This window comes from Haliotis rubra, unplaced genomic scaffold (assembly GCF_003918875.1).
Source record: "Haliotis rubra isolate DU_JTF1 unplaced genomic scaffold, ASM391887v1 Scf181, whole genome shotgun sequence".
NCBI lineage: Eukaryota > Metazoa > Mollusca > Gastropoda > Lepetellida > Haliotidae > Haliotis > Haliotis rubra.
The window spans coordinates 1,464,574-1,485,451 of NW_025765792.1; the positions used below are offsets into that span (position 1 = coordinate 1,464,574).

A 20,878-nucleotide genomic window follows, 5' to 3' on the forward strand; every position below is an offset into this window, starting at 1 on the left:
TAATTATTTCCGATCAGTCTATAATGATAAGGGGGAAAGACGAATACAGAGGCATCCGTTAGAAAAGTACTCAAATATGTTTGAAACTCGATTGTAGGGTATGTTGTGCTTGCTTTGAACTTTTAAGAGATCGCCATCTGCCTTCGCAATGTCGACTGACATAAATTGTTTCGGAATCATGTGAGTAGTAAGTAAGTATGGTTTTACGTCGGCTTTAACAATATTCCAGCAATATCACACTGGGGGACACCAGAAACGGGCTTCACACATTTTACCCATAGGGGGAATCGAACCCGGGTCTTCGACGTGACGAGCGAACGCTTTAACCACTTGGCTACCTTACCACCCATTTGTGTCCTTAGCTTGAGTAGACATATCTATTTGGATTTTTAGTACAGAGGTGTATCTGGTTCGTCGTCCTTTCATGCACAGAGCGACACTCCTACTGATTCAGCGAGAGCTATATATAGCCTGTATGATGTGTCAACAATTTAGGTTCTTTTACGACGTCAATGAGGACGGCGGGGGAGAAGAATCTAGAATATTTACATTTACTATTTGAGCTTGAATTGGACGGGACGGTGTTACGTTAGGTCTCTCTTGAATGACGACATAAGGTATGGTCTTTGATGTGGCAAGGCAATCGCATTGTTCTGAAAGTTCCATTGTTACTATTGTCAAGGAACATTTATCCGTGGGAACCGCCATTATTCATTGTTTTTCAACCAGATTTATACGATTGATTTTAGACATTCATTCACAAAATTCATTATTTTGTTATTTTCTTTTGACGTTCGGCAGAACTTTACATTCACACAATTTGGTTTCCGTGTGCATTATAGGTTATATGTTGACTGTGTCGTGGGATTTCGTTTGGAGCCGAGACAATATGTGATGTGATGTGAAGAATTAATTACCGTTCTGAAACCTTTCAAGGTGTATCCCCATCACCGTATTCTGGGTGATGGCTGAAGGTGAAGTCAACGTGATTTTTAACATATTTCCCATATGACCGCCTCTGTGGTGTAGTGGTTAGAGCGTCCGCCCGGAGAGCGGAAGGTCGCGGGTTCGATCCCCAACTGCGTCATACCAAAAAGACGTTTAAATATGGTACTTGTTGGTCCCTGCCTGGCGTTAATGGGTACAACAAGGACAGGTCGGCTCGGAATCAGTATAATGTGTCTGAGTGGGGTATTCGAGCTTCACTGCGGCATGGTATCTCAGTGGGATAGCACTATAAAACTAGTTTCAGTCTGGGCTAGTACAAGCAGCAGCACAAACACATACATACGCATGCACGTCGTCATATGAAACATTCTCAAGCACGACGTTAAACCCAATTTCACCTCTCCTCACATATTTCCCATGACTCGTTTATCTGACCGAAATCACCAAGACCTGTTATTAAAACACAGGTTATTTCGGTTACTTACTCATAGACCGGCGACTCATGAGAGGTATAGCCTTTGTACCTATTATCACTCGAGTGCCAAAGCTGGGTCACCGTATATGCAGTGACTGTCACTACAAGGTAAATATAGCTCAATCATGCTGACACATTCACATGACTATGATGTTAGTAATCTACGAAGAAATCATTCGTAGCTGCTTTTTGGTATTCCGTATGACATCGGCTGCAGTAAAACCTCGGTATACCGGATCCCGGTAAATCGGGACACGATCTCCCGGTCGACTCCACGCACACACACACACGCGCGCGCACTTGGACATCACTAATTATTCGTGAATCATTATTCCGCAAATGTGGTAAACCTGTCTAGGAACGAAAATATCTCAGCCATTCTACTGATTCTGGATCCGGTGGTAATAACGTGTAATGCAGGAACCTGTTTAAGTAAACGACTCCAGTTTAATGAGGTTTCACTATCTATAGATAAACCGCGCGCCTGTGAAAAGGTCCCTTCGCCATTCTGTTCCTGGCGTTGGGAGTTACTCATATGCATAATATCAACCATTGGTTAAACTTGGTTATTCACTGACACACGCGTAGCTGAAGTAGTTAAAATATTACTGACTGAGTTAGGTTTACGCCGCTTTTAGCAATATTCCAGCAACATCACAGCAGGGGACACCAGAAATCGGCTTCACACATTGTACCCATGTGGGGGATTCGAACCTGGGTCTTCGGCGTGTGAAACATTACTGACTGCGGATTAAGAGAACAAACAAAACTAAACAAAGACACCCATGTATGTTATTAATATTTTGAAATATTTTGTTTCCTATGTGTATATCATATTTTATTTTCTACATATTGTCCCACAATGTTAACCTCAATTTAGGCATGACAAGCTAAGGAATATTGACGTCAGAATATGTTTACGACAGGTTACATTCCGATTATAGTGACTCACCACTGCACGTCAGTCCAAGTGAGGAAGAAAAGTTAAAGGAAGATTCCGACTTGCAAACCATTCATAACAGTACACCGTAACGACAATGCGCCACTGACACCGGGCCACCTAAGTTGATATATGATAGCTGTTCATTCAACGTATAGACGGATACACTGAAGACTATCTGCTTTCAGGTCTTGAGGAGATGAGCTCACTGCACAAACACAAAAGACGGATCATGAAGCCGTTTAGTGTCAGCTATCTACTACGCCCTTATGTGTTAGTTTTGCTGTTTCATGTATGGAACAATGTTATCTTTTGTAATGTAAGTATTTGCTAACGCCCATGAGAGATGTCAGAGATTGAGTATGGTTTTATGCCGCTTTTCGCAATATACCAGCAATATGACGGCGGGGGACACCCGAAATGGGCTTCACACAATGTACCCATGTGGAATCGAATACGGATATTCAGTATAACGAGCGGACGCTTTAACATGTGACGTCAGTGTCTTGTATTTTTTAAAAATCTATTAATTAGTTATTAATTATCAACTTGTATAGACATTTCCTTCTTCTCAACTGACGTAAAAATTCATGCACAAAAGTCTATTTGTGGACGAGTCATAAATGTTTGAAAATACAACATTTTCGCAACTGATTTCTGGCCTATGCGTTTAGTTTTTTGTACAGTATATATACAGGCAAAAGTATTAAAGTATCTTATTCCGACCATTTATAAGTTCAGTTTTGCATTAGGACTCAATTGTGTTAATTGGTCCTCGACGAAGAATTGTTTTCTTCTACAGTAATGTAATATGTATTTATGCATATATTCATTTCGAATTTATTTATTTATTTATTTATTTATTTATTTATTTATTTATTTATTTATTTATTTATTTATTTATTTATTTATTTATTTATTTATTTATTTATTTATTTATTTCAAAATACTGTATATTAGCCGTATTAGTGTGATGGCAAGGCGACCAGACATTTTTTGAAAGTCATCGCATTTGTACTTTACTGATATAACACCCTGATATAACAGGCAATAGAGGACCAGCATCACGAGGTCTCATATCTCCATGGTGGAACCGTGTGCTTCACATGTCCCCCAGGAACATTCAGATACAGACACTGCTCAAGGAACTTCACATCCTCCGACTGTCGACCGTGTCCGCCTCAAACCTTCCAGTCCCACCACACACAGGCTCGACGGTGCCAAAACTGTCTTCAAGAATGTCTACACGACACCAACATGGTGGCTGTGAAAGCCTGCAGCAGGACAGCTGACCTGACTTGCAAGTGTAGAGATGGGTATTACCTGCACAATGATGGATTCACTCACACATGCAAGAAGCACACACCCTGTGATAGGGATCAGTACACTTTACAAAATGGTAAGTTAAAGGATGTAATAGTGTCTCAGTTGTGTCCGCAAAGATAACTCGTGTCCAATGCGATACACCTCTTTTCCCAGAGGTGTCCAGTGGGATAAACCTCTTTTCCCAGAGGTGTCCAGTGGGAAAAAATATTCTCCCATAGTTGTCCAATGGGATAAAACTCTTTTCCCAGAGGTGTCCAGTGGAATTAAACTCCTTTCTCAGAGGTGTCCAATGGGAAAAAAATATTCTCCCAGAGGTGTCCAATCGGTCAACACATTCCCAGAGGTGTCCAATGGAATGAAACTCTTTTCCCAAAGTGTCCAGTGGAATAAAACTCTTTCCCAGAGGTGTCCAATAAAGTAAAACTCTTTTCCCAGAGGTGTCCAATGGGATAAAACTCTTTTCCCAGAGGTGTCCAATGGGAGAAAAAAAATCTCCCAGAGGTGTTCAATCGGTCAACACATTCCCAGAGGTGTCCAATGGAATAAAACTCTTCTGCCAAGGTGTCCAATGGCATAAACTCTTTTCCCATAGGTGTCCAATAGAGTAAAACTCTTTTCCCATAGGTGTCCAATGGGATAAAACTCTTTTCCCATAGGTGTCCAATGGGATAAAACTTTTTTCCAGGCTGTGTCCAATAGGGTACAAACATATTTCTCAATGGTGTACAATATAATAAAACTTTTTCTCAACGATCTTAAGTAAGGACAAATCCTTTTCTCAACGGTTGCCAATAAAATATTATTCACAAACCTCTTACTTCGCAATCTTATTTGCAGGCACAGCCACGTCGGACTTCGTCTGCTCCATGTGCCCAGAGAATCAGTTCTACAAAGGTCAAGGACAGTGTGTGTCGTGTACATCCTGTGAATCTATGAACAAGACACAACTGACGCCATGTAGTTCTGATGAGGATGCAACATGTCACGAAACACAGAGTAAGTACTGTTAATCCACTAGGCTTTGATGCGTCCTTTCTTTCAACACATCAGTAGTCTGAGTAATGAAACTCCGTGAACATTGCAACTTTTGTTTTGTGTTTTGTTTAACACCGATTTCAGCAACAGTCCAGCTATATGATGCCAGTATGTAAATACTCTAGTCAGGACAAGACAATCCAGTGATCAACATCATGAGCATCGATACGATGACAGCTAAGTCAGCTAGCCTGACCACACGATCCAATTAGTCTCAAGCATGGGTTGCTGAAGACCAATTCTAACCGGGATCTTCACGGATCTAACATTGCAACTATGCGACATCATCGGTAACGTCTTCAGTATACGGCATCAGTGCGACATCCGTGTTGGTGTGTTTCACCAAAGTGGTAAACATCAGTGACATGCATCATATGTTGCCCCTTCCACGTGTAGTCGACACACAGTGCTATACCTGAAATACTGTTCCCAACAAACCTAACACCATCACTCGTCTTGCTGAATTCAGATGGGGAATTGAGTGAGTGAGTATAGTTTTACACCGCTTTTAGCAATATTTGAACTGATGCAGGAACACCAGCGGGGATCTTATTCCATTTTCCTTTTGGTTTGGTGAACTGATGACACGAGATATAGCTGAGCCGGAATATCAGAGAATATATTCATTCCACATCTACTATTCCTTTTACTTTATAAGCTACCCCGGGGAGGTTGGGTAGCCTAGTAGTTAAAGCCTGGTTCGATGTCCCATAGGTGTGTAATGTGTGAGGCCCATTGCAGTGCCCCGTGATTTTGCTGGAATATTGCTAAAAGCGGCGTGGATTCAGATTCACTTACTATAAGCTATCATTTCATCTTCCTTCCAGGCACGTCAGTGACAGAGATGACAGCACACAATCCAAGCGAAAGTAACAACACTCCTTTCATCATTGCTGGAATATTGGGAGTCGCCATTGTGGTTGTTGTGGCAGCGTTGGCTCTTATATTTCACTACAAGAGAAGGGAGCACACCATCACTTTGCCGCTCAATGTAGAAAGGTAGACACCAATACAGATATTATGAAGCAGCCACTAAGGTCATATGAAAGGTTTAACAAAAAATACCCCCCAAATCCATCTTTTCTAACTTTATTAAATGGTATCTGTTAGAAGTCGATTAGATTAATTATTAATTCATGATTATTGTAATTAGTTTTTCTTGTTATTGTTTCAGTCCCGACCCTGGAAAGCCGGATGCCACATCTTTACCACTTCTTGCTCAACGACAAGTGTCTTCCTCCTCGTCCACATATCATCCTGCAGAGTTCCCGGAACTTGCGGGTATGCACTCTATCATCATTTATCTGGGCACACAAACCTGTCATAGGTGCAGGAGCATTCGTGGCCTAGTTGTCCAAGTCGTCAAATTCCTCTGCAGAGTTGTGTCCCTTGAACATGTCAGAAAATGGGAATGAGCATCCGAATCTCACGTTCGCCCTGATTATGTTTCCAATGCTTGTGGGTCTTAAACTAGCCCTACACGTCTGAGACATGCGCCTTTATTCACACAAGGTGACACGCCGTGGTATTTTATACATGCGTCTGTGTGTCTAAGGGTCATGCGGTATGACTTTTGTTTCCATTTTTTGTTGTGATATGATAAATCACTGTAAATTATTGGCCTGTCGGTTTTGTCATCGGCCGTGACCTTTCAACTTTTCCAATTGTCATTCACTCAACTTCATATACGTTGAGCATCAAGAACCTTAATCACTAATTTCTATTTTCACACATGGCGACACCCATTACAAAGTGATGTGTAGCAGCAGCACTGTTTATACACTGTAGATAATGTAACTTGTAACATGCAAATGTTGATACAAAATCTAAGATGTAATACTAAATTGACACCTGGCCATTCGTCGTTCCTTTCACTCATTGCAGATCCGACTACATGGACAATGGAAGTATTTCTGATATTATCCCGAAGGCTCACACAAAACTGGAAAGCGTTTATGCGGAATCTACCAGGTACATGAATCGGATGGATGGAATGTTTGTTTTGCTTCAGCATACATAAAATGATGTCCAACGAAGTTTTTTTTAAACATAACCTTAAAGCAGATGAATTCTGAGCGAAACTAAACAATCACGCCCATGGACCACTGTTCGCCCATGGGCGAGCGAGTTATTAGTTTTCGAAAGAAACATTTTTCATTTTTTCATCCTGAGCATATATTCATAACAACTGCATGTTTAATTTTAACAAATCCCTTGTCAGAAAGTGGCCACAATGCGGAGAGTTTCTGGACTTTTATGAGTCCAGAATTAAATTGTGACGTGTTAGAAGTATTTTCCATGCAAGTGTTTTCATAAGCGAAATATATTTTGAAAAAGACTACACAAACATGCACCCTCAAATACGAACTATTGTGATCTGTAATATAATTAACACCCATATAATGGTTTCAGGCGATGCTACCTACAATGCTGAGGTTCACTACAAGTGTGAACAAGTAGAACTGGATGTTCAAGGGATTCCTGAGCGGGTGTATCAAATGTTACAGTGGTGGTCAGTATCCCAGTCTGGGCCTGACGTTTCAGTGGACAATATACTCTACACACTTCATAAAATCGGCGGCTGTGAAGATGTACAAAAAGAAATCAGACGTCACTGTTCAAAACTAACAAGAAGAAAAGCAAAGAATAATTCAAGCGCTAACGATAATAATGACGCCTTAGCAGAAAGTGGTAGACTAATGACGTCATAGCAGAGTTGGTCGAAACAATGACGTCATTGCTGCCAGCAGGACTCTAATTGCGTTACAGCAGAGAATGAATGGACAACAATGACGCCATAGCAGAAGTTAGGACACGTATGACATCACAGCTGAAAATGAGTGGCCAACGATGACGTCATAACAAAGTGGGACACTAATGACGTCATAGCTGGTGTGGGTGGACGACAATTGACAATTAAGTTTTAGTCGAACTTTCTAACAACACCTGTTCGTCTGCTAATAACACGACATAAATATATTGACTTTTGGAGATACTCATTTGAGATTTTCCACACTGTGAGTAGCCATGTGTATATCAATGGTTCGTAGTATTTGAGGGCAGAATATTAAAAAAAATTAAGACAAACTCTGTTGACATTTCGATTTCAAGACAAATCGACAGTCACATGACTGACACGCATTATGACAGGCGTGTGTTTATTTTATGCTTGACTGATTTCGAAGTACGAACAGTACATAATAAATGACAAACAATCTGCCTGGGTTGTTGGTTGTTTTTTTTGCTGTTCCTTTGGTTTGTTTTGTTTATTTGTTTTTTAACGCCGCTTTCAGCAATATTCCAGCTATATGGCGGCAATGTCTAAAAACTCGAATGTGGACCAGACAATCAAGTTAACTACAGCATGAGCATCAATATACCCAATTGGAATATGATGACGTGTGTCAACCAAGTCAGCGAGCCAGTCCACCCGATCCCGTTGGGCATAAAGGAAGATTGCAGCTAAACTATTAAAAACCAATAAACAAAAATACGTACATTCATGACACACAGAATTTGACGTCACATTTAGAAATACAGTGTTTACATCTAAATATAAAGCTGACATCGCAATGTGATGACGTCATGATACATGCACGACGTCATAGCCTTCCACGATCACCTGTACTGGAGATTCACAATTTTTTCGTATTCACCGAAATTCTGTACTTCTTGGACTAAATATCAGTCACATCGTACTCGGGATAAAATACACCAAAAACTAATGTACTGTTTGTCAGAGTAGAAACCTGTTGATCAGTGGAAAACATATAATATTTAAAAAAACAAAACATTTGAATTGTCTAATAACATATTCATTTCATCTTTGTTTGCGAAGATATCAATTTTGTCAGAACAGAGATGAGCTCATCCAAATCGAAAAATTACAAATACTTGTATACGAATATATATATATATACTTGTATACGAATATATATATATATATATATATATCACACGCACGCGCGCACGCACACACACACATGTTGCTAAATTTATTGCAATGATTATGTCTTATTTTCGAAAAGGATTAATAATACACGCAACGATTTAACAAATGACTCATTTAAAGAAAACGTGAATAAATTGGAACGTCTTGCGCCGTATTTATTCCAGAATACTGCCAGGCTTCATTTAAAGTTTATTCATGTCATGGTCACCCCTGACGACCAATCATACAATTCTCAAAATTTTACTGAAACAAAAATTTTGACAATTTCCACTAATTAACCGCCTTATTAATCACAGAATATATCTTGGACTTCAGAAGGTGATAGATAAATTGCACAGTATCTTGTTCAATCTCAGATAAATGCAACTGTCTGAATTAATATCAGGTTACTCAAAAAGTGCATTGCGAAATTGTAAAACAGCCGAGCCGTACGAGTCACGCATGCTCTGAAATCATTGCCCATTTTACTTACTGTCACGTAAGCAACGGGTCTGTTCACTCACGCCACCCGCAGGAAAATAGAGATGACGCAAGGAAGATGATCCCGTAACAACAGTTTGTTACTGTTTGTTTCAAAGTAAGTTAATATGTAAACTATTGACAAATCTACTTAAAATCGGCATTATTCGAAGATCATTGTTCAACATCAAAAGTTCAACACGCACGGCGGGTCCCCTAACCACTAGTCATTTATTTGCGGTACGCAGTTCGCATGTCTATAGTTTCAATACAAATAGTTGTGCGGGTAGCATTATCCCACCGGCAAGCTTCAGAAGGTGAGGATACCATTGATGTACTCTACTAAATGAACTGCAATTTTGCAACTATATGTTATTATATGTTACCAGGTGAACAATACTGTATTACCAAGTTGTTTCACTGTAATGTAGATGACCTTTCAATCTAGCGATGGCGTACATATATAATATCACCGCTTGCTCACACGCTTCGCAGGTGTATAAGCGTGTAGTGTGAACTGTCGGTCACCGACTAACGGGTATGTGAGAGAACGGTATTGCGGCAACAGTACGGACAGTTCAACATCGTTTACAAAATCCAGGATAGTGTTGAATTCTGTATACAATCAGCATAGTTAAATCAGTATGTATGAACGTGACCCACTTTGGTTGTGAAAACCCCGGTGTATATCAGCTACCGGCAAATGAATAACAAGTGAAGACATGTTGTGTAAGTATTGTACGGGCGCGGCAGTCAAACACTTTCGACCATTAATGCTAGCAGACGCGCCTAGGTAAGATTTTATGTTCGTTTCTAATCGCTATTCCGATGAATACTATATAGGTGGAATTCTGTACCAGGCGTCGTCGTGTTTATTAATTCGTTTTCCAAACCTCGGAACTGAAATTGACAACCGTAGAACTAAATGGTAATATAAACAGACCGTTATTCTTCTTGAAGTGTCTTTTAAAAGTGTTTTGTCACGAATGAAAAACATGAGCAAGGAAATAGGCCTGTTGATATGTATATTTATACATTATTACATTCATATTTTATTTATTTAAACCCACCTAATCACAATTAAGGTATCAGTTCTGCGAAATGTCTACTTTTCAGTTATATCAGATATAATTTGAACAATTGCCTATATTTGTCAATCGGTATGTTAAGTTGATTTTGTTGGCACGGGACAAATAATTGTATCCATTACACATACGATATATATATTACATTATGAATTCTTATACGTAATTACCTTCTTCACATTAAAAACCTAATGGTACAAAAAAATAAAATGATAAACCATTCTGCCACATCATGTTTGAAGAGATCTATATATATTGAATGCGTAATCACAGTCTGTACGTGTCCTTGGGCAGAGCTCCACTAGATAGCATTTAGCTCATGTGGGTACTGTACCCACTATTTTTTTGGAGTGGGTATTTTGAATGTTGAGTGGGTATTTCATTTTCCGTTACCCACTGCTTTCAAATATGTGCGTATTTCAGTCATGTTACTCACCTAAGTATTATGTGACTGAGTAAGTTTACTAAGCAGGTGTGTTCTGCCTTATGTCATACTTAATCAAAACCAACTTAAATACTGTATAATGGAAATGATTTCATAAAAAATCACTCATCCTATACTGACAGTACAACACTTGTCCTATACTAACAGTACAGCTTGATAGCAATCGATGTCTTTTTCATTACGCAAGCGATTTTTATAAATATATTCCGTACGCATTTGTTTTAAACTTTTTGCGTATCTAACATTTTTAATGCGTAATTGGTACGAAACAATTATTTTTCAATTCGTAATTGGAAATTTATATGCGTATTTTACCCGGATACGCAGCTTATCTGGGCCTCTGATCGGGTATCAGATAACCGATTTGTTATCATCGATCATACACAGAAGATTGTGACTTGAGGGTGAGATAATACACAAGGTAAGGGATTCTGGAGTTTCAGTTGTCAGTCACTTATGCTATTAATCTAGAATGATTCAATACTAGTGATTTGTCTGTGTCATTGGTCTTTAAAAAAACTAGCGTTAATGCTATCTGTATCATTTCATGTGTATTTACCTCCATGTTACAATTCTGTGGTGCAGAAAAAGTAAATTAAAAAATATTATTCAAATGCCCTTGATACAAAAGACAACTACCTATTATTCAGTTTTTAATGGTATTTGTAAATACCTTTTTATAAATTGATTGTCATCTGCATTAAGACATAAAATTAAAATATACTGATTTACAGAGCTGATTTCTTCAAATGCATGGGGAAACGGTTTATTTAGAGAATCCGAATTATGAATAATATCTTTATGTTTTATCGTGTCCGTAAATTGATACCGGAGGTACGTTAAAGAACATGAATCTTCGAAAACCATCACCACGCATTAGTACCGACAGTCACGCTGTTTAACGCCAAACACATTACTATCAGTGATTGTACATCTTATCGTATTAACTATGACAAAACGAGAACAATCACCCTGTTAAACACAAAGCACATGACTGTCAGTGATTGTACATCTTATCGTATTAACTATGACAAAACGAGAACAATCTCCCTGTTTAACACAAAATACATGACTATCAGTGATTGTACACCTTATCGTATTAACTATGACAAAACGAGAACAGTCACCCTGTTTAACACAAAATACGTGACTATCAGTGATTGTACATCTTATCGTATTAACTATGACAAAACGAGAACAGTCACCCTGTTAAACACAAAATACATGACTATCAGTGATTGTACATCTTATCGTATTAACTATGACAAAACGAGAACAGTCACCCTGTTTTACACAAAATACATGACTGTCAGTGATTGTACATCTTATCGTATTAACTATGACAAAACGAGAACAATCACCCTGTTTAACACAAAATACATGACTGTCAGTGATTGTACATCTTATCGTATTAACTATGACAAAACGAGAACAGTCACCCTGTTTAACACAAAATACATGACTATCAGTGATTGTACATCTTATCGTATTAACTATGACAAAACGAGAACAGTCACCCTGTTTAACACAAAATACATGACTGTGAGTGATTGTAGATCCTACTGTATTAACTATGACATCACGAGAACTAGCACCATATTTTAGGCATCATAACAATAGCTATCAATATAAGTGCTTGCTCTTCTTAACGTGTTGCAGGTTTTGTTTCAGAGAACAATACTCACACAAATAAAAGACCCCCAAACACTCATCAAGACAGATTCGAAACGACATAAAGGCACATGAAGACAAACACGAAATTCACGAACACAAACAACGGTTCGATACACAAAAAGACACACACAGCTAAAAACACACCCAAGGCACATATACACGTACCCACAGAAACGTTGAAGATCCGGCTTAGAATTTGTCTTCAGCAACATATGCTTGTCGTAAGAGGCGACTGACGGGATCGGGTGGTCAGACTTGCTGGCATGGCTGACACATGTCATCGTATCCCAATTGCCTAGATCGACGCTCATGCTGTTGATCATTGGATTGTCTGGTCCAGATGTCCTTTTATCAACAGCCTGAAGTATACAAACTAAATTTTGGGGCGGTTGAGTAGCCTAGTTGTTAAAGCGTTCGATCGACCCGGGATCGATTCCCCACTGTGGCACAGTGTGTGAAGCCCATTTCTGGTGTCCCCTCGCCGTGATATTGCTGGAATATTGCTGGAATATTGCTAAAAGCGGCGTAAAACTAAACTCACTCATTCACTCACAAACTCTATTTCAGAATAAATATTTGCTGATGTGTGATGATCCCAGATTAACAACGACGGCAGTCAGATATACAGAGCACCCCACATCCCAGCAGTCAGAGCAGGGCACAGCACTAACGTTGATGCTGTGCCCTGTCTCTGGCTTCGTCATAGTCTGTGTAATTTGCACGATTGTGCTGGCGCAGATCCAACCCACCTCGGCTATTGTGAGTACTGACAACGCTAATTTCCTATTTGCAAAATGACAAATATATATAAAACTCAAATATAAGGATGCAAGAAGATCCACCCCTTCTAATGAGTGTTATTGTCACAGAGGATTATAACTTGTTTCGTTTATTCACAATGTGGCTACCCGTGAAGATCCGGGTTAGAATTGGTCTTCAGCAACCCATGCTAGTTGTAAGAGGCGACTACGGGATCGGGTGGTCAGGCTCACTGACTTGGTTGACAAATGACATCGTATCCCAATTGCGTAGAACGATGCTCATGTTGTTAATCACTGGATTGTCTGATCCAGACTCGACTATTTACAGACCGCGGCCTTATAGCTAGAATATTGCTGAGTGCGGCGTAAAACAACAATCCAGTCAGGCAACGTGTCTGCCTGAATGTGAATTTAGACGACTCTTGGCATGCTTGAACGGTTTCCTGTTGAGCCTTCATTTAAAACTACTCGTATACATAATACATCGAATATCATTTACTGGGAAAAACCTCTATGAAAAACCGTGGGCCTGTTATAGGAACAGCTTGGCGAATTGTTAACCACCTCGTAACCTCGGGTTACAACTAGGGTTTCAACGATTTGGTTAGATTCATTGAAAATCGAATCTTAACTCTTTCGATTCGGTACTTGAATACCTATTTAAATTATTTCCACACGTCCCGAACGAAATTTTGACTCCCAACTCCAGCCTGGTTCCTGGGTCCGTTACGCCTGCGGTACGCTCCGACACTGAGCGTAGCGCAGGCGTAACGGACCCAGGGAACCAGGCTGTCCCAACTCTGGCAGTTTCGAGCGCTGAAATATGGCGAAACGTGATTGGTTGACGTCGGATAAATTATCCAATGTTGCACCGGCTTGGTCCGTGCATATGCATGGTAAACGATGGACAATTTGAAAAACATTGCCCATCTCAATCAGCCGTCGGACAAGTTTGTAAAATGCATCTACAATAATGTTTTACGCTTCTGAATAGCTTGTACATTACAACAAATTATTAAAAACAATACATTACAGCCTGTTCCCGATGACGAACGTGACGACCATCTGACAACGTATCTACACAATGGACATACCTGTTTCAAGTGTGAGCCAGGAACCCATCTTCTTCGCCACTGCACAAGTAACTTCAACTTGTCGGTGTGCGTACCCTGCACACCCGGTCACTTCCAGACCCACTACACCCGGGCCAAGAGATGTGAGCCCTGCCACACCCACTGTCTCCATGACGACAATATGATTGGAGTCAAGGCGTGCTCGGCTACTGAAGATCTGGTCTGTAAGTGCAGGGAAGGGTTCTATGAACATGAGATTGGACATGGAATAATTCGCACCTGTTTTCCGTACACGCCTTGTGAGCCGGGTCAAATAGTTGTTAAGAAAGGTTTGTATAATTTAATTTATATTTGAGTAAAATTAATGTGAAACACGAAAGTGATCATTTTCATTTTTATAAATAGTAAAATATTTTGATTTCTAATTTTGTTTCATATTTACAAACTTTCATCAACTTACTCCTTTGTTTTTCGGTACAATTTATATTCATTCAATGTTAAACATCATAAAAACATGTTTTCGCAACTAACAATATTGTCGGTGCTGTGTCGTCACACCGAAGAAATTGTAATCATATTCATACAGTAACAGGGGCGGTGGGGAAGCCTCGTGCGTAAAGCGTTCGCTCGTCACGCCGAAGACCCGGGTTCGATTCCCCACAGGGGTACAATGTGTGAAGCCTATTTCTGGTGTCCCCCCGCCGTGATATTGCTGGAATGTTGCTACAAGCGGCGTAAAACCCAACTCACTCACGAACTCACTTTAAGAAAGGGTCTATGGAAATGAAAAGTCACGTTCGGACATATGAACAAGAATAATGTTGATAAAACCAGGTATCCGTAATTGTCAATATATTCAGAATTATGACGTAACACTAAGTGCGCTATTACATATCGTCCAGGAACGGACTTCATTGACCAGGAGTGCGGCTTCTGTGAACCTGGACTCTTTGCCAAGGGAGATAACTGTGTACCGTGTAGCTCATGCAGTGGCAATACCACAGTTCTGCAGCCTTGTGACGTCACAGCTGATACGGTGTGCTCGAAAGTTCAACAAGTGAACGGTACGTGTTATACATATTCGATTGGTGGTTAAAGTATCTTGAAGGCCTTCTCCGGCAGACTTAGAATCCCAGTGAAGAAAAGAGCTCATACAGGTACCAGCGATACCTTCATGATATTGCCGGAATCATACCGGAAACTACTAAACTTGCTCTCACTGACGTTTTGGTCTCCTCTTACGACAAGCATGGGTTGCCGAATTGATCTAACCGGATCGGGTGGTCTGGCTTGCTGACTTGGTTGACACATGTCATCTGTTCCCAAATTGCGCAGATCGATGCTCATGTTGTTGATCACTGGATTGTCTGGTCCAGACTCGATTATTTACAGACCGCCGCCATATAGCTGGAATATTGCTGAGTGCGGCGTAAAACTAAAGTCACTCACTCACTCCCAACTTGTTACCCATGTCTTTCTTTACAGTGAACCGAACAGTGAATTTAAAGACTATTTGCTCTGTTTAGACACCGGCGTTGAGGTACCTGATGAAGTTGAAAACGACACGGACACTGTAAAACTGGTTAGCATTGCGGCTGGCATCTTTGGGTGTGGCGGTTCCATCATTCTCATCGTTGTCATCATCTTCAAACGAAAACGCCCTCCACAAAATGATGATTCTATTATACAGACCGACAAGAGGTAAATCACATTCATCAACATGCCTTCATGCTACTGAAGAGAGTTTTGTGGATCCCAACTTCTTAATTATGAGGAACAAACCCCCTTCGGAGTAAATACTTACTCATTCATGTTGCTACAAGCTGCATAAAATCACTTCCAGTCACTTCGAAAACCACGGCGCCAGACTGTTTTCATAGAAAGGTTTTTAGGTATAGTCTGTTTGCAGTGGAAACGTACCGATGAATTTCACTTTAAACAAAAAAGTAATTCAAATAAAGTGAAATTAAGATTGGAAATCCTCATAACTTTACCTTGCCAATTGAACTTTTAAATCTCAGAATTTTTTTCAACTTAGGATAAAACGATCATAGTTTCAAATCGCTATTATTGGTGTGTATTACAAGGGGGTATGCACATTAAATGAAACCCCGAAAACAAGAAGGGTTGGTTTACGGTAGTCACTCATTACGCACCGCACGTGCATTTGTTTCACTGTTCCAACTACTGCGCGTAGCCCCTTGTAATGCAAACCAATAATAGCGATGTGAAACTATAATTGTGTGTTAAACAACTTTTATCCTAAGTTGAATAAAATTTTTAGATTTAAAAGTTCAATTGGCAAGGTAAAATTATGAGGATTCGCAATCTAAATTTCACTTTATTTGATTTACCTTTTTGTTTAAAGTGAAATTCATCGGTACGTTTTCACTGCAAACAGACTGCAGTATAGCTTTAGATTCCTGATCATTGATCTATATTGTTTGAGTAAACCTATCCGTGACCAAGTTGATAACAGTGTCACGTGTCCTTCTCACAATGGAACCCCGTACACTCATTGTTCACTCATTGTTTTGTGGGGCAAGGTCTTCTACGTTGCTTGAAAGGGCATTGACATATGTGGGGCTCTACTGAACTGGATAGAGCTGAAGACATGGCCGTGATAGCGAAAACGAAACAAACCAAAAAAATATTTATTGGAATGAGTGAGTTTAGTAAAACGCAACTTTTAGCAATATTCCAGCAATATCACTGCGGGGGACACCGGAAATGGGCTTCACACATTGTACCCATGTATGGAATCGAACCCAGGTCTTCGGGGTGACGAGCGAACGCTTTTACAACTAGCCTACCCCATTGCCCCTCAGGATGGTTAAAAAATACGAGAACAGTTATAAGAAGGCGTGACCGATTAATGTGGGAGTGAAGCGAGGAAAGTGGTACAGGTTTAGGACTTTTGTTAGCATTTCGAGGATTAAGCGCCCGGAATACCGAGTTACCGGATTAACGAGGTCCAGAGAACCGTGTTTTCACTGAGTGAGTGAGGAAGGTCTTACACCGCTTGAAGTAACATTCCCGCAATAGTACGACAGGGGACACCAAAAACGGGCTTCACACATTGTACCCATGTGGGGAATCGAACCCGGGGTCTTCGTTCGATGGAAATGCATGTGATACGTGTATCAATGTTCTCTTTGCAGTGTTGCGGTTACTGTTTTCAGCCCATCATTGTTTTGATAATTATTAACATAAACTTATTCTTATTATGAAATTAATTTTTCGAGTGTATGTTCCGCTGTGCCAGGCAGTGCTGCGTTATTAACTATACAGTCTACCACAGATATCACGACCTGGGATAGACAATACTTTGTCTACACCGAACCTATTTCGAGTTCTTCATGCGAATAGTAAACATTTGAGTCCATAAACACGTCATGACCAGTTAACCGACCGAAAGAAAAATCATTGGCCGCAAATTGCAAAATAGAATATTATGTCAGTGAGTCATTGAAAATAGGTTATGGCAAGTGTTCATGCAAAGGGGATTTAGTTGTTCTGCCCCACCGCTGGTATACATCTCTAACTATTTGTATACACGCCTGGAGACATCTCAATTACCCTGCTTTTTGTTTGCTCACAGTAACGTGCCACTGCTTGTGGTAAGGCCACCAGCGACTGCAACGTCCACTACCACGCCACCAGCGACTGCAACGTCCACTACCACGCCATCAGCGACTGCAACGTCCACTACGGCGTCGCCAGTGACGGCCGACGACGTGAGGAAGGCGTCAGTGAAGCGACAGCGGTCAAGGACACTGAGCGACAGCAGCGTTGTGAGCGCCAGCACCCAGATCTACTTTTCCTCACTTCAAGGTAATACACTAGACTAATGCTTAGTCTCTGAATATATATAATTTTGATAGTAACAAACAAGCCCATTTAAATTGAAAAGGAGCCCCAGGAAGACCAGAGATTCATCTGAACCTGAGGAAATCTAGACTTGCTTTATTTAGGGCTTTAGCAGTGTAGAGAGGGCTTGGCAGTGGGGAAAATAATGTGGTTCAGGGACTGTGAGACAGACTAGGTAATACACCTGTGATCTGGACGCCGTTCAAGCCCATATACTGACACTAGTTATCTTGATCTACGACGCAGTTATCAACCGTTGGCGTGACAGAATGAAATAATCGAACCCTCCATGCCTGTGTATTTCAGCGAAGTGGTGAGAGAGCAAACCTGATTCACCTCGGAGTTCTCTTTTATCATTTCGGGTCATAGTACCTAACAGCTGGTTTTAGTTACAAGTAGAAGCTAAAATGTGAACTTCTTAATGTCAACAATGACAATACAGTTGTGAGCCGTATGGCGAATTACAAAAGCTGATGATAATGTTCAGTATTGTAATTTAGTTTAGAACAAATAAATAAATAATAAAATTTTTTTTTTTAATTTTGTGTTCTGTATTACACCAGTGAAATAAAAGTGAATACATATCCGTAATCTTTAGCCCATCATCCCTGGGACAATAAGCTTTCCTGTTGAGGCAACCTTTGCTCTGTTATAAATTTACAATTGTGTGTACTTAACGGTCTATTTCCAATAATTGCAGACCCCGATACATGGACCAGACAAATCTTCCCAATTCTGCAGAATCATCTAACGGGAAACTGGAAAATGTTTATGCGAAACTTACCAGGTAATTAAAGAACATCATCAATTTGCGCGTTGCGTCTACTTTGTACATGTACATAAAAACTTAATTCATCTCTTAATGTTGGATATGAAAAACGTTCATCTTTGTTAATATTGGTTATGTGCCGCTCAGGTGACGAGGACTATGTATCTAGTATCGACGCTCGCTGTGAACAGATTTGTGATGACGTCAGGAACGACGTGCGGGAACAGATCTATACAGCTCTCAGGGAGTGGAAACAAGCTCACGACTGGCCCATCATGTCGGTGGAGAGCATTCTGTGCTCCTTGCAATTCATTGATGGATGCGAGATAATGCGGGAGAAAATATCCAAGAAGGCAACGAAGCTGGACGAAAAACAATCGGAACAAACCCAGAACGGGTAGATATTTATGCATGACAAGCTCTTTAACGAACCCGTTTTATCGGGAAACCGCATCTTCCGGATCATGACAATTTAACTTATGAATGCTAAATGATATTATTTCATCTGCGTAACGATGTTTCGTTAATGCGGACATACGTTAATCGAGACGCATTTCATGGAAATCGGTCGCATTAAAAAGTCACTTTTAAACTTTATTTTCCTCTACGGATTGGAAATTTAGACTTTAGTTTAATTACTGCATTTAATTTTCATCTGTATAACTATTTATACTGTCGTTTGATTTCTTTCGTTACTTTGTAGCTACATTTGCCATTTTTGATTGATAATGTGATGTTTGATGTTTTACCTCTGTCCTCATGCTTTATAGATACATAGAAGTCAATGATAATCAAAGCATCTACTTTACATGTATTATGCAATACCATTCAATACTATAGACAGTAAGTTAATCACGTATTATATTCATTGTACTTTTCGACACAGTTAATGTTACCGGTAGGGCAGATCAGACTTTCCCTTTTCGGGAACACCTGGTGTCCTTACTCGTTACCAGTGATTCATTCATTACATATTACACCGCTACTTTGTCTGTTTTGTTCAACCGATGATCGATGCTTTTCGGTGATGATTAATATATTATATTTTTATATATATATTGAAAAGAAATACTTATTCTAATAACATACCATATCTGTGGATGTTGGAAGTTTAACAACTCCTAACTTCTACTTTACATTCTGTTCACACAAGTCACAATATGGCTGAAGTATTGCCGATGTGACTATAAATTTGAACTCACTCACTCACTCTGTTCACACAAACCACGGATGCTTATTGAGGGAAGGATGCTGACCATTTAGCTCTTGTTTTGTAACCAAAATTAATGTTTGAAATAATTCTTTCAAATACTCCGCTGAGTTTGGTGCACTTAAAGTTTTCTATACTGATACAACAGTGTGTGCACTTTAAATACAGACCATTATCAAAAGGTTATAGGCGAATACTACATAGTTTCTTTACCTTCTATTTTAAATCAGCGTGTCAGGTTATACTCAACCAAAAGTACTTTGACTCATATTCTTCCGACTTCTCGTAACCTCTAAAGCTGAACGCGGAGATGAGAAACACAAATTTGGTATCATTGTCCTCCCCTTCATTACCAAGACTGATGTAAACTTCTACTATCGTTAGTGAAATAAATTATAGTTCGCATATTTTTTTTATTCGATTATTTTAAAGTTTGCGTTAATTAGGCTGTGGTACTTCTTTAATTTTGATCTGGAGAACTGAGATATACTCATGGTTATACTCTTACTCTTGCCATTTCTGGTGTCCCGCGCTGAGATATTGCTAGAATATTGCTAAAAACGGCGTAAATATAAACTCACTCACTCTCACTCTAGCGTCCCAATTCGCTGTGCGGAGTTAGGTCACCTTGACTCCTCCAAACTCATCACAGTGGGTTTGAATCTCAGGACGCCCGATTATGTTTGCTGGTTTGTCAATACATGCATGTTCGTGGTTACGTTGCGTAGACGGGGCGATAGGGTGGCTTAGCGGTTAAAGCGTTCTCTCTCCACGTCCAACACCCGGGTTCGATTCCCCACATGAGTACAATGTGTGAAGCAGGGGTGGAAATAACTTTAAAATTGCTAGTGTACTC

General features: G+C 39.9%; 2 protein-coding genes and 1 long non-coding RNA gene across 7 annotated transcripts; 2 read left to right on the forward strand and 1 right to left on the reverse strand.

The window, feature by feature from the left end:
- The first annotated feature begins 471 nt into the window (after positions 1–471).
- LOC124273519 (tumor necrosis factor receptor superfamily member 25-like) lies at positions 472–7,941 on the forward strand. The gene is made up of 8 exons (XM_046708805.1): positions 472–617; positions 2,552–2,682; positions 3,411–3,762; positions 4,527–4,685; positions 5,552–5,723; positions 5,899–6,005; positions 6,609–6,695; positions 7,137–7,941. Exons 2-8 carry the CDS (start codon positions 2,563–2,565, stop codon positions 7,433–7,435), a joined length of 1,296 nt encoding a protein of 431 aa, XP_046564761.1. The 5' UTR covers positions 472–617; positions 2,552–2,562; the 3' UTR covers positions 7,436–7,941.
- A 1,207-nt stretch (positions 7,942–9,148) lies between these two features.
- LOC124273518 (tumor necrosis factor receptor superfamily member 5-like) lies at positions 9,149–20,427 on the forward strand. Of its 5 annotated transcripts, none has more exons than XM_046708803.1 (9): positions 9,438–9,496; positions 12,907–13,098; positions 14,136–14,502; positions 15,076–15,237; positions 15,700–15,874; positions 17,775–17,833; positions 17,864–18,007; positions 18,744–18,830; positions 18,960–20,427. In XM_046708803.1, the coding sequence occupies exons 1-9, from the start codon at positions 9,482–9,484 to the stop codon at positions 19,211–19,213; spliced, it is 1,455 nt and encodes a 484-aa protein (XP_046564759.1). In that variant the 5' UTR covers positions 9,438–9,481; the 3' UTR covers positions 19,214–20,427. The 5 variants fall into 5 exon arrangements, with proteins under 5 accessions (XP_046564757.1, XP_046564758.1, XP_046564759.1 ...); XM_046708804.1 differs by having other exon boundaries at positions 17,775–17,799; positions 17,857–18,007; XM_046708801.1 differs by lacking the exon at positions 9,438–9,496 and adding an exon at positions 9,149–9,253 and having other exon boundaries at positions 17,775–18,007.
- LOC124273522 lies at positions 19,861–20,840 on the reverse strand. Its single transcript, XR_006897672.1, has 2 exons — positions 20,023–20,840; positions 19,861–19,952 (listed from the first exon to the last, which is right to left on the reverse strand). It is a non-coding gene; the product is annotated as an uncharacterized LOC124273522 (long non-coding RNA).
- Between the last annotated feature and the right edge of the window lie 38 nt (positions 20,841–20,878).